Source organism: Chionomys nivalis, chromosome 9 (genome assembly GCF_950005125.1).
Source record: "Chionomys nivalis chromosome 9, mChiNiv1.1, whole genome shotgun sequence".
Classification (NCBI taxonomy): Eukaryota; Metazoa; Chordata; class Mammalia; order Rodentia; family Cricetidae; genus Chionomys; species Chionomys nivalis.
The window spans coordinates 82,999,119-83,012,267 of record NC_080094.1 but is presented as its reverse complement, the minus strand read 5'-3'; the positions used below and the strand labels follow the sequence as shown (position 1 = coordinate 83,012,267).

At 50.7% G+C, this 13,149-nt stretch overlaps 1 protein-coding gene across 1 annotated transcript; it reads right to left on the bottom strand.

Annotated features, from left to right (window-relative positions):
* Nucleotides 1-520: 520 nt before the first annotated feature.
* Nucleotides 521-12,896, bottom strand: F2 (coagulation factor II, thrombin). Its single transcript, XM_057781725.1, has 14 exons — nt 12,818-12,896; nt 12,320-12,483; nt 11,768-11,792; nt 11,541-11,591; nt 9,409-9,514; nt 9,189-9,325; nt 6,806-7,123; nt 6,475-6,588; nt 6,272-6,398; nt 5,765-5,932; nt 5,223-5,396; nt 4,828-5,009; nt 799-869; nt 521-694 (listed from the first exon to the last, which is right to left on the bottom strand). Exons 1-14 carry the CDS (start codon nt 12,894-12,896, stop codon nt 554-556), a joined length of 1,857 nt encoding a protein of 618 aa, XP_057637708.1. The 3' UTR covers nt 521-553.
* Nucleotides 12,897-13,149: the final 253 nt, after the last annotated feature.

Below are 13,149 nucleotides of genomic sequence, written 5' to 3'. Positions count from 1 at the left end.
TGAGAATTTTTTGAGACAGGGTTTCTTTGTGTAGCTGTGGATGTCCTGGAAGAGAAATGTTCTTGACTGGATCATTTGGAATGGGTAAGTTCCCCCCTAAGTTTGAGCCTTGCCTTCTGGCCCAGCCTGCATAAAAGAACCTGGAAGAAAAAAACTTGCTTTTTGCCTGTTTGCCCCCTCTTTTCTCTGGCAACTTTGTTGATTGGTCCTGCTTCTGAGGTATTTCTTCACTGGCCTCAGAATCTCCTAAAGATTCCAGTGTAGAATGAAGACCAGCTGAGACATCCAGCCCAGGGTCTAAACACATAGTGGATTTTTGGCCTTTCTGTCCAGGCCTTGTTGGCCTGTGCGCCACTCTAATAAATGATGTGTGTGCGCCATCTGCAGCTCCGTCTGTCCAGTCCAGAGAGTTGCTCACCAACAGCCTGGGCACACTGAGACTTAACTAACAGTCACTTTTATTGAGAACAGAAACAAACCACAAAAATATTTTGATTGTTTTTTGTGATTTTTGCATAAGGATCCCATATTGTGGGTACCCCCCCCCCCACGTCTACCCAAATCGATCAATGACTTTCTGTATCCACTTTTTCAGGCGGAACACGTGTGTGTAGAAACCGTATTTCCCATTCCGGTCACAGCCTTCACCCCATGAGACAATGCCCATTTGATACCAGCGGTTGTTATAGGGGCTCTGAGGAAGAAAGGGGGGATTCCAGTAGTCAGGTCCAGGCTGTTCCTGAAAACAAGTTGTTGGCCCCCAACCTTCCCTAGGGCAGCCCTGCCTACAGAGCTTACTTTCATGACAAAAGGTCCTCCGCTGTCACCTTCACAAGCATCTCCTCTCTTGGTGTCATTCACTTTGAAACCTTGAGGAAGAACAGCAGGGTTCAGGAGTCAGCCCAAAATGATTATCTTGACTCTTCCTCAGCCCAGGTATCTAATCCTTCAGCAAACTTGTTGGCTCTGATCATCAAGGTTTTACCATTTCCACTCTGGCCAAGTCATAGATACCCCCAAACCCCTCCTCCTGTACCCCCAAACCATACCTTCAAATTTAAGTAGACTACAGATACACCCAAACCTCAACTTAGTGAACTGAATTGAATATATAATCTAAACCATATGCAGAATGAGATGGAAACAAATCCTTCAGTGGACACAAATTAGTAATCTCAGAACTATGCACAAGCACTGGAAACTTACCAGAGGAAGACACCTTAGGAAAACAGAAGACCTTAGCTAGGAAGACACCCTCAATCAACTACAAAACTATCTGAATGGAATATCCTCAAGAGCCGGGCAGCGGTACACTCCTTAATCCTGAAAGGAGGCAGAAGCAGGCAGATCTCTGAGTTTGTGGCCAGTCTCATCTACAGATCGAGTTCCAGGACAGCTGGGAGGACACAGAACACAGAGAAACCCTGTCTCAAAGAAAAAGAATTCTCAAAAAAAAAAAAAAACAAAAAACACCTTGAACTCATAAATGTAAAAATTAAAAGTGAAAAAATCAGATGTCATGGTATATGCTTATAGAGTCAAGAATTGAAAGATTAAAGGCAAGGGGAGCCATTTCCACTTAAAATTAGCCTCAGCTGCATGGTGATTTTGAGGCTGGCCTGGGGTGCATGAGACTCTCAAAAGACAGAAAAGAAATGGAAAAAAAAAAGTGGAGAAAGGTGAAAAGTTGAGGTTAAAATGGTTGAGTATGGTTGTGCCAGGAGGCTGTGGTGGAAGTAGAAATCCATGATGAGCCTGCACCATACAGTGTAGGAGGGCAGTGCGGCATGCATAAGCCATGATGAGCCTGCACCATACAGTGTAGGAGAGCAGTTGTGCGGCATGCGTGAGCCATGATGAGCCTGCACCGCACGAACTAAACTTGGCATTATGGCACATGCCTGTAATCCTAGCACTGAGTGGGCAGCACAAGTCCAAGGTCGCTAACTGCATAGTGAATTTGTTACTTGAGAGACCCTGTGTCAAAAGAAAGACAAAGTAGATAGTGGGGAAAAGGAAGGAAGGAAGAAGGAAGGCGTGTTGAAAAAGTGTAAGACCAAAGATAAGATAGGCACTAGAGCAAAATGCCAGCTCCTAAATACAGAACCTTTAAAAGCAAAGATTACACAGGGGAAATAACAAATAAAACACAATAATTACATGATAATGAGTTAATAAAGGGCTGGAGAGATGGCTCAGAGGGTAAGAGCACTGGCTGCTCTTCCAGAGGTCCTGAGTTCAATTCCCAGCAACCACATGGTGGTTCACAACCATCTGTAATGAGACCTGGTGCCTTCCTTGCCAGCGGTACATCATTGTATGCTTAATAAATAAATAAATCTTTAAAAAAAAATGAGTTAATAAAAACTTATTTCATAAAGTAGGAAAATTACAGTCTTTATCACAGTGACAAAACTCATTAACATCCCAAATGCAAAGGAACCCTTAAACCCCAAGTCTTAAGACTATTACCTGGGGTGTAGTTTAGTGGTGGGGCAGCTGTCTGCCTCAAAACCCTGGGCTCAGTCTGCAGCACCACAGTAATAAAAGTTTTCAAAGAAAAAGTGAGTCGGGTATGTGATGCCCCGAGGCAGCTTAGACAGGGGGCAAACCTAAACTATACAGTAAAATCCTATTTCAGAAAAATAAAGTTTTTTGTTTTGTTAAATATCTGCTAAACAGGGGCTGGAGAGATGGCTCAGAGGTTAAGAGCACTGCCTGCTCTTCCAAAGGTCCTGAGTTCAATTCCCAGCAACCACATGGTGGCTCACAACCATCTATGATGAAATCTGGTGTCCTCTTCTGGTGTGCAGGCATACATGTAGGCAGAATGCTATATACATAATAAATACATAATTATTTTTTTAAAAAAATCTGCTAAACAGCTGCAGAGATGGCTCAGAGGCTGGAGCACTTCCAGAGGTCCTGAGTTCAATTCCCATCTATAGTGAGATCTGGTGCCCCCTTCTGGCCTACAGACTTACATGCAAGCAGAACACTACATACATAATAAATAATCTTTAAAAAATATATATCTGTCTCGAAAAACCAAAATATATATATATATACTAACAGCTCAAAGCCATGACTTTAATATAGGCACAGGCAAATCTCTGTGTTTGATGCCAGCCTGTCAGCCAAGAATACATAGTGAAACTCAGTACATAAATAAATGTGAAGAGCCGCTGATGACACCCAACTCCACACAAATTCACACACGTGTGAACACACACACACACTGTGAAGAGTCGCTGATGACACCCGACTCCACACAAATTCACACACATGTGTGAACCTCTCTCTCTCTCTCTCTCTCTCTCTCTCTCTCTCTCTCTCTCTCTCTCTCTCGCTCTCCCTCTCTCTCTCTCTCTCTCTCTCTCTCACACACACACACAACCTTATAAAAGATTAGAGTAGGAATTAATATTACAGAAAAATAATTTTTTTCTTTTCTTTTTTTTTTTTTTGGTGGTGGTGGTGTTGAAACAGGGTTTCCCTGTGTAGCCCTAGCTGTCCTAGATTTAGGCTCGAACTCAACTGAGATCCACCTGCCTCTGCCTCCCAAGTGCTGGGATTAAAGGCATGCGCCACCACCTAGAGACAAGCAATAGGTCTAATTATTTAACAAGTCAAATCCCTAACTAGTCTTTGTGCAACTAGAAGAGAATGAGATGAAACACAAATCTATAAAGTAAGGTGCCACAGAACAAAAAGATCACAGACACCCCAGCATTCCAGAAAGAGAGCAGAGCAGGTAGACCTGAGACAGGAGCAGTTCCACAGCACTGGAGTGAGCCAACATTCTGGTCCTTATTTGAATGGAATTATACTCAACATTAAAAAGATGTTTTGTGAACGTAATACAATTCCAATAAAAATACCCATAAACTCTTATTTGTTTACTTGAATTTTGTTTTGTTTTGTTTGAGACAGGGTCCCTCTGTGTAGCCCTGTCTGTCCCATATGTAACTTTTATGTAGACCAGGCTATCCTTGAACTCACAAGAGATCCTCCTCCCCTCACCTCCAGAGTGCTGGGATTAAAGGTGTGAACCACCATGCCCAGCTGTTTGCTTGTTTTTATGAAACAAGGTCTACTGTGGCCCAAGTGAGCCCCAAGCTGACTATAATTCACCTGCCTCCACTCACTGAGTGCTGAGGTTACAGATGTACACCACTACACCTGGCTTCTCTAACCTCGTCCCGGAGGATTGCTGGGTTTACAGAACTCCAACCCCAAATGCCTCCCTGCTGCACCTCAGGACCCTTGTACCTGCATCTGCCCCCAAACCAGGATCACACGCCCCCGTCTGTGTCCGACTCTCCGTTCACTTCTTCCAGTCTCTGCTTAGCCTCCACCTTCTTGAGAAAGGCCTTCTCCAACCCTCTCTGACCCCTGTATTTGTCTGACTTTGTCCTCTCCTCTTCAAAGCTGTTATCAAGAACTGATGCTCTCGGCTGGCATGCCCCCTTCTAGGAAGGAAGCATCCTCAGGACCATCTATTTGGGTCTGTGCTGTGCACCCTCATCTGCTGTCTTGGACACAATAGGGATTCGAGAACTGTGTTGAGTGGCTGAATGAATGCCCTTTCCCTACCCAGTACCTCCGCTGAAGTACGTATTGAGCAGGAATTAATGGCCACAGACCAACACACTCTCCCTACCCTCACACCTCACAGCGTGGGAACTTTTACCTTCCTTTGGCCATCAAAAGGTCAGCCACTGGCCTGGAGTCATCTGACTTGTAAGTGCCCAGGCCTGTACCCATAGCATGTCCCAAGTCTCCAGCCCCTGTCCCCGCTGTCCTGGCCCGAGACCTGAGGCTTACCGGCACAGAACATGTTGTCAGTGATGCGGATCCGGGTGGAGGCCTTGCACACGGGCCGCTCGACAATGGGCAGGTTTACCACCTGCAGGACGCTGGGCTGAATCTCGCTGATGCTGGTTGTCCAAGTCTCCCGAAGGTTGCCCCAGCCTGTCACCCGCCCTTTATACCCAGCCTGGAGCAAACTTCAGGGAAAGAGAGGGACCCCATGAGAATTGGCTCTGACAGCATCCAGAAGCCTCCTGATTGCCAACTCTATTTCCCAGAGACCAACACTTAAAAACCTAGCAAAGAAAAGGACGTTTGCATTCAGACCATGAATCTGCAGCCTGCAAATGTGTGCCAGGTCCCAAGGTCCAGAACCCAGGCAGAATCTGAGCCGAGGCCCCGGTGCTGACCTGGCTGCTGTCTGCTTGTCTGGCAGGCACACAGGGTGAATATAGTCACTAAACGGTACGGGTTTCTTGAGCTTCAGCAGAGCGATGTCACGGTCCAAGTTCTCCCGCCAGTTGTATCTGGGGTGGATGTAGATCTTTTCCAGCATGGAGATCTTTTCTATGTTCCGCTCATACCTGTGCAGATCCCAACAGAAAGGCCAAGAGCTGTAGGCCCGCCAGTGAGAACACTCAGCCCGCTGAGGAAGGTCACAGTCTGCCCTCAGAGTCTGGGAGGCAGGATGACCCCTACCTTAGCAGCCCTCTGGCAGCTTCCTCCTAGTCCAATATCTACATGGGGCTTTTGAGCCACGTAGGCCAGCACAAGATGGGCACATGTACTGTTCAAAGAGTCACAATTTAAAGTGGCACTAGGTTCGAGTGTCTGGAGTGGTCTGGACATGGCCAAATGGGCTTTCTCACTTTCCTAGTGGAACTATACAGCCACATCTCACCTAATGGGCCCGCAGATCCTAGCCAGTCACCATCAGCCACGAATGTCATACCTGGTGCGGGAATGCTTGCCAATGCGTACCAGAAGGTCATTCTCGGTGAAGTTCTTGTCCCAGGGTGGGTACAGAAGGCAGTGGGCAGCAGTGAGGACCCACCGGTCACTGATAAGGCTGGCCCCACACAGCAGTTCTTGGGGACTCTTCCGGAAGAGCATCACCTGCCTACAGGGGAAGTAGAGAGCATTAGGAGCTGGGGCCTGGGTCTTTAGGCAGCCTTGGAGGTGGAAAAAGGACCTAGACTAAGACTTGCTGGGCTAGGATGGTGGGACTTGGGAGGTGAAAATAAGGCAGATCAGAAATTCAAGGTCAGCCTGGGCTACAGGAGGCCCTGCCCCCACCCCACCCCACCCCCCCAAAAAAAGAAGAGAGAGAAAAGAAAAACTATGAGACAGTGAGGCAGAGCTGCTCCAGGGCATCTGTGGAGCCAGAGCTTGTGAGCGCCAGGTCCTTGCTGTGGGTGGGCAGGCCTTCCACTGGCTGGCAGCTCAGTACAGGACGCACCAGGGGGCGATACCCATCTCAGCGTCCCAGCCCTCCACGATGCGCCCATCTATGTAAGAGTCAAGAAGTTCCTTTTCTGTTTTGTCTTTCTGCGACTTCTTCTCGAACAGAGGCCGAAGGCCACAGTCTGCAGAGCAAGGCCAATGGTGAGGGGTCCACCCTGCTATCCAGCCCTGTGTCCCGCGGACACGCGCCTGCCTCACCTGCCTCGCCCAAGCCGAAGGTCTTCTCATCGAAGAAGGTGTGGAACTCCGCATCCGTGGTGCGCCCCCCGATGGACTCCTCCTCTTCCTGGATCTCCTCTCCCACCGCCTCCTCTGTAAAGCATTGGGACCTTAGACCTTCCCAAGCCCCCGCGGGCCTTGGAGGGCGTTTGACTCCGAGATTACGAGCCTAGGTTCTCCAGGCAACCAGGCAACGGCCTCTCAGGACCTCCTTCTACTCATCTGTGAAATGAGAACAGGACCTACCCCTCGCCAGGTTTCTGCAAGGCGCTAATGAACCCAGTTGTCCTCTGCCCCTGGGCTCTCTCACCACAGTAGTTGAGGCTGCAGTATTCAAAGTCGCCAGGCTGCCCGGCAACGTAGCACCACACGCCCTCCTCATCCCCATCAGGGTTGCGGCAGAAGTTTTCCACGAGTTTCACCTCCGGGTCGAAGTCCTGGAACTTGCTCAGGCCCTTGGCTGGTGAGCTGGCCCAGGCCAGGCAGGGGGACCCAAGTGTTGTCACAGCCAAATTCCCCTGGTACAGCCGGCCGCGCTCAGTGACGCATTGCTCCAGTGGAGGTGGCAGGTTCCCCTTGGAACCTCCGGAGCGGGGAACCATCTCCACAGTTGTACGGCCCTCCTGGCCTGGTGCAAAAGGACACAGAAGCCAAAATTGGGGGAACACTCGCAGACCCAAGGAAGATTTGAACCCCTATCCTGGTGGATTCCACCTGTGTGACTTGAGACAGCTTAAACACCCTCAGCCTCAGCAATCCCCCTTTAATAGGCCACACATGCCTAACTTCCCCAACATTTGAGAGGAGATTGTTAAAAAAAAAACACGCCTTTAATCCATCCCACACTTGTGAGGCAGAGGCAGGACAGGCTCCAAAACCACAGGGAAACCCTGTCTCGAAAAAAAAAAAAAACAAAAAAAAACACACAGGACAAGCCAGGCATGGTAGCGCAAGACACTCCCAGAATGCTCTCTGCAGACCAGGCTGGTCTCGAACTCAGAGCTCTGCCTGCCTCTGCCTCCCGAGTGCTGGGATTATAGGTGTGTGCCACCACTCCAGATTAAGGTTTTGTGTTGTTGGGTCTACTAAGGACGACTGTGTGGACAGGTCAGTTTCAGCAGGCCTACAATGTATTTCCCACAAGTGGGATAGAGGCAGAGTCTAGGCGGCTGCTTTGTTAAGATCATTTAAAAGCATTGGTGATTTGCTTTAAGACCTGTCTTGGAAAGAACACTGCTGACGGAGCCTGCAGCGAGGGGAGGATGCTCGCTACCACTGATTAAAGCCCTAATCCTGGTTTTTCTTTATTTTGAGACAGGGTCGCACAAAGTTGTTAGGCTGGCCTTGAACTTTTGAAACAAAGGTTTATCTTTTTCATTTTTATTCATGTCTTGGTGTGTGTGTGTGTGTGTGTGTGTAGGCCAAAAGAGAGTGTTGGATCCCTTGGAGCTGGAGTTACAAGTAGTTGTGAGTCCCCCAACATGGACACTGGGAACTGATTTGTGGTCTTCTGCAAGAAAAGCAAATCTCTTAACTGCTGAGTCATGTGTCCAGCCCAAGGCTTGAACTTTTGACCCTTCTGCCCCTGCCTCTGTCCCAGTGGCTGGGATTATAGATCTGCACTGCCAAGCCAGTCTCTCTCTCTCTCTCTCTCTCTCTCTCTCTCTTTTTTTTTTTTTTTTGGTAAGGGTTTTGAACCCAGGGCCTTGTGCATCCTAGCCAAACTCTGTACCACATCCCCAGCCCATGTTAGGAATTCACCATTCTGCTTATATTCACACGGGACATTTGATGGATGGCCCACAGTCAGTCCTACCATGGAAGGCAGGCAGGACCGACTGCCAGCTCTGAGGCCTTCAAACTGCACTTTTGTTCATTGTTCTGCACTTTCCCATCACCATGGGTGGGAGGGACTTCCTCAAGGAACTACCAACCCCAATGTGGGTACAGTGGAGCAAGGAGTGGGGTTCAGCTGAGCCTGTCACTCATTAGCACAGTCACTCAAGTAGAGGTCCGGGGACGGTCGGACGAGTGGGCCCAGGGGACGACAAGCAAGCCCAGTCACACACCTGGGTGACTGGACTTCAGAGCACCTAGCCGTGCCTCAGTGGTGTAAGACAAACACACTTGCTGCGGTATGCCCCTCAGGCAAGGTGTCGGCACTATTGTGGCTAGACTAGGTACCCACGGGAGGGGTCACAGCAGTCGCCCAGGGCAGAGCCTAATGTGCTCACTCTGTGATGTTCGCAAAGGAAGTGTGACTGCAGTGATAAGGGAAGGCTTCCTGGGAGAGAGTGCCTGGCAGGACACAACCACAGCCTGGAGCATGAGGGAACCAAGACTGGGAGGGAGAAAAGGAGGTGACAGGCAGCCTGCCCAGGTCTCCCAAATGCCCTGGCCAAGAGGCCCATTCACTTTGACTCCTCCCCCTTGCTCTGAAGGTGGTCAGCATTGTGAAGCTCATTCAAGATTGCCAGGCCTTTTGAAGAACTGTTCTTCCAGAGGTCCTGCGTTCAATTCCCAGCAACCACATGGTGGCTCACAACCATCTGTACTGAGATCTGGCGCCCTCCTCTGGCGTGTGGGCATACATCGAGGCAGAATGTTGTATACATAATAAATAAATCTTTAAAAAAAAAAAAGAGGAAGAAGAACTCTAGGCTTTGGCCTGGCCTGCTTCCGGCCCAGCTCACCGCAGACAGGAACACTACATTCTTCTCTCCGCACGGTGGGGTCTGTGGTGTAGCACCAGGGTCCCTGGGTGCTGCTATCCGGATTGCGGCAGAAATTCTCCTGCAGGTTGGCCCCAGGATGCGTGGTGAAGTTAATGCTGGAAGAGAAGGGAGCTCAGGGACCTTCCGTGTCCGGCTTCCCCTCCTGGCCTGTGAGGAGACAGGCCTGCCCAGCACTCACTCAGGCTTGTGTGGGTAGCGGCTCCGCCATAACTGGCACTCAATCCCAGAGTAGGTGACATTCACAGTCCCAATGTAGTTTGTCCCCAGATCCATAGCACAGCGACCTACGGAAACACACATCTGAGTCTGCCACAGCGGACCGAGGACTTTCTCCAGACCTTCTACCTCCCTGGCCCAGTCTCCCCTGTCATCGTAGGCTTTGCACACAGTCTCCACACTTAGAATCCTCTCACATTTGTTCGCCAACTCATCTCCACAAAGCCAGGCGCCAACTCATCCCCACAAAGCCAGGCGCCAACTCATCCCCACAAAGCCAGGCGCGGCTCTTCTGGTGTGCCACCTCCGACTCTGTTGGCACCGACTGTCTCTCTGCTCTCTCCGGCTTTACCAAGAGTCCCTCAATGTTTGTTATCTCTGTTCTGAGGACTAATGTATGCTCTCAGAGTCCCCAGCACCTCCCTATAACCCTAGTACTCAGCCAGCTGAACAAGACTGCGAGTTCCAGGCCAGTTCATCTACCCTTAGATGCTATCTATAAGAAGAAATCCCCAGCGCCCGATCCCAGCACAGTGCCTGACACACACTGAAGGCTTAGTACAATATTTTTTTTTTGAGTAAGCAATGAAAATATGAGGCCTGGAGAGGTGGCTCAGTGGTTAAGAGCACTGGCTGCTCTTCCAGAGGACCTGGGTTCAATTCCCAGCACCCATATGGTCACTAAGTCCAGTTCCAGGGGACTGCCCTCTTCTGACCTCTGCAGGTACCAGGATACATAAATAGTACACAGATGTACGTGCAGGCAAACACCCATACATATAAAATAAAAAGATGAGTCCAGACGTAGTGGCGCACGCCTTTAATCCCAGCACTCTGGAGGCAGAGGCAGGCGTATCTCTGTGAGTTTCAGGCCAGCACGGTCTATGCAGCAAGTTCCAAGACAACCAAGGCTACAGGGGGTGGCAGATCAGGAGTTCAAAGCCAGCCTAGGCCACATGAGACCCTGACTCAAGGAAGGAAGGAAGGAAAGAAACTATGATGCTTAAGGAGTTCCCTGGCTGGGGCTGGAGAGATGCTCTTCCAGAGGTCCTGAGTTCAATTCCCAGCAGCCACATGGTGGTGGCTCACAATCATCTGTAATGAGATCTGGTGCCCTCTTCTGGCCTGCAGGCATACATGGAGGCAGAATACTGTATACATAATAAATAAATCTTTGAAAAAAGAAAGAGTTTCCTGGCGATAGTGGAGCCCATTGTTAGACTGAACATAGTTTCAGAGCGTTGTGGAGGGAGGCTGCTCTCTGAAGGCTCTGAGAAGTCCCTGAAGGACAGGGTTCCCAGCAGGCGGTGTTGGTTGCTCTAGGGACATCATGACACATTTAGTGACTCTGACGCTAGCAGAGCAGCAGGAGGGTCCCTGGCCAGCTTTCTGTCTAAAAGAGGGCTTGGGAGAATAGAAGAGAAATCAAGGCCAGAAGTGCAAAGCTTTCCTGACTGAGAGCTGTGGGCAGTGGGGAATCGTTAGAATGGCTGGAGAGCGGAAGCCAGCACTCGCCTGTAACCCAGGGCTGGAGAGGGGTTCAGGGTCATCCCCAGCATCTAGTTCAAAGCCACCCTGGGCTAGGGGAGTCCTGTCTCAAAAACAAAACAAAGCCCAGCGGTGGTGGCACTTGCCTTTAACGCACTTGGGAGGCAGAGGCAGGTGTATCTCTGTGAGTTCAAGGCCAGCCTGGTCTACAAGAGCTAGTTCCAGGACAGCTAGGGCTGTTACACAGAAAAACCCTGTCTCGAAAAACCACACACACACAAAAAGAAAGACAGGAAGGAAGGAAGGAAGGAAGGAAGGAAGGAAGGAAGGAAGGAAGGAAGGAAAACAAGAAAGAAAAAGTTTTGAAGAATGGATTAACAAGACAGAGCTCTGACACAGGGTGGCCAGGCCTTAAGAACAAGGCCCCAGACTAACTAATTCATTCCTGCAGCAGCCTGGCTGAGTGCCAGACACATCCTTGACCACAGAACAAAGAGGCAACGGCGGGCACTGGAGGCGCCGCTTCAGCCCTGGCTCCTAACCAGTCATGAATTTTCCTTTTCTCTCAGGCTTCCCCACCATCCACCCACCCTGTTTGCCCCTCACCTTTCAGACAGTCCATGAAAGTGTCTCGAGTTTTCCTCACTGAATCACAAACTGGGAAAAAGCAGAAACACTTGCTGTTGCTGTGGGGACAGGTGATGAGGTGACTAGAAGCCGGGGTAACAGATGAGGGAGGCAGGGGAGTAGGGGTGTGGGGGAGTTATGCAGCAGAAATTCCTGCAGGAGAGGTCTCTAGCCTCTCCCAGGGGCAAACCCTACTGGTCACTCACCACTGTACTTGGCCCAGAATTCATCCTGCAAAGCAAGGGCTGGGGTGAGTCTCCAGCGGGAGGGAGCTCTGCAAAGCTCCTGTTCGTAGGCATTAACTATGCCCTTCCCTCACCGCTGCAGCCAGCTTTAGTCCCCCATTTTGACTTCCAAAAGTAGAGAATATGAAGAGAGAGTCCTCTAACACACATGACTGAATGGGGTCTCCTCCAAGCTGGAGAAGACAAGAGAAGTGGGCACACCACAAGGGAACACAGACGTGCCGCCGGAGAGGCTTAAGGTAGCACCAAGGCAGACAGTCCCAGTAGAGCTCACTGCTAAAGCTGAAGCGCTCCCCAGGCCTACAGTTGCCAAGACAGATTTGGGGTACCCATCTTATAGCCCAGTGAGATGGGGGTCAGAACGGGTGCGGGGGTAGATGTCTCCTCTGGTCCCAGCAGCCGCTGCTGAGGGAGTCCAGGCCTTTGCCCTTCTTCCCAGCGGCCAGTGCGGGGCCAGTGCGGGGCCAGTGCGGGGCCAGTGCGGGGCCAGTGCGGGGCCAGTGCGGGGCTCACCGTGGCGCTGGGAGACTCCAGGGCCTCGAAGGCCTCCTCATAGCTGCACTGCTCCTCCACACACTCCCGCTCCAAGTTGCCCTTCCTTAGCTCCTCCAGGTAGCCGCTGTTGGCTCTCCGGACACGCTGGAGCAGCGACAGGGCTTGCTGAGGGGCCAGGAACACTGCGGGGGTGGGGGAAGTCTGGCTATTTTAGCCATTAGGGGTAGGAAGCAAGCCTGACCTACCCTAGCTGGCTTCCAAGAAGGGACAGAGAATGCAGAAGTACCCAGAAGGCCACTGAACATAATCTGTGAGTCGCCCCATCCCACTTGCCATTCTGGAAGGGAGAAGAGGGACCCCTTCCTGCCCCATTCACCCGACCCCTCAAAGCTGGACATTCTGGTCTGAGGTCCACCTGGGGACTGTCCCTGTGTTCTTTGGTCTTAGCCAGGAAATCCCAACTCACGGGCCTATCCCACATCCTCCATCATGCCCAGGCCTCCGAGGGTCCCTTACCATGCTGACTGTGTACCAGGCTAACCAGGGCAGCCAGAGCCAGGCAGCCAGCAAGCCGCAGGCCTCGGACGCACAACATAGTGTGTCAGCTTCTGGGATCTGAGGGATTGTCCTAACTCTGTGGGTTAATGTTGAACCAATGTGAAGAAATCAGTGGCAAGGGAGAGGTCAGGGGGTCAGGGCCTTGGGAACAAACGGGTAGAGATAGTCCTAGGGTCCGCCCCCGCCGCCCAAGAGGACAGGTTCTCCGGGAACCAGGACGGATGTTCTTAGGGAGAAAATCTTATCATGCAGTCGTTTCTACCATTTATTAAGCTGGTGTATGTGGATGG

Excerpts from the sequence above, each read along its gene's own strand:
- F2 (XM_057781725.1), bottom strand. The coding sequence starts at position 12,896 with ATGTTGTGCGTCCGAGGCCTGCGGCTTGCTGGCTGCCTGGCTCTGGCT. Across the intron at positions 5,933-6,271 it reads GAGATGGGTATCGCCCCCTG|GCAGGTGATGCTCTTCCGGA; the intron begins GTGCGTCCTGTA and ends CTTCCCCTGTAG. Across the intron at positions 5,010-5,222 it reads GACAAGCAGACAGCAGCCAG|TTTGCTCCAGGCTGGGTATA; the intron begins GTCAGCACCGGG and ends CTTTCCCTGAAG.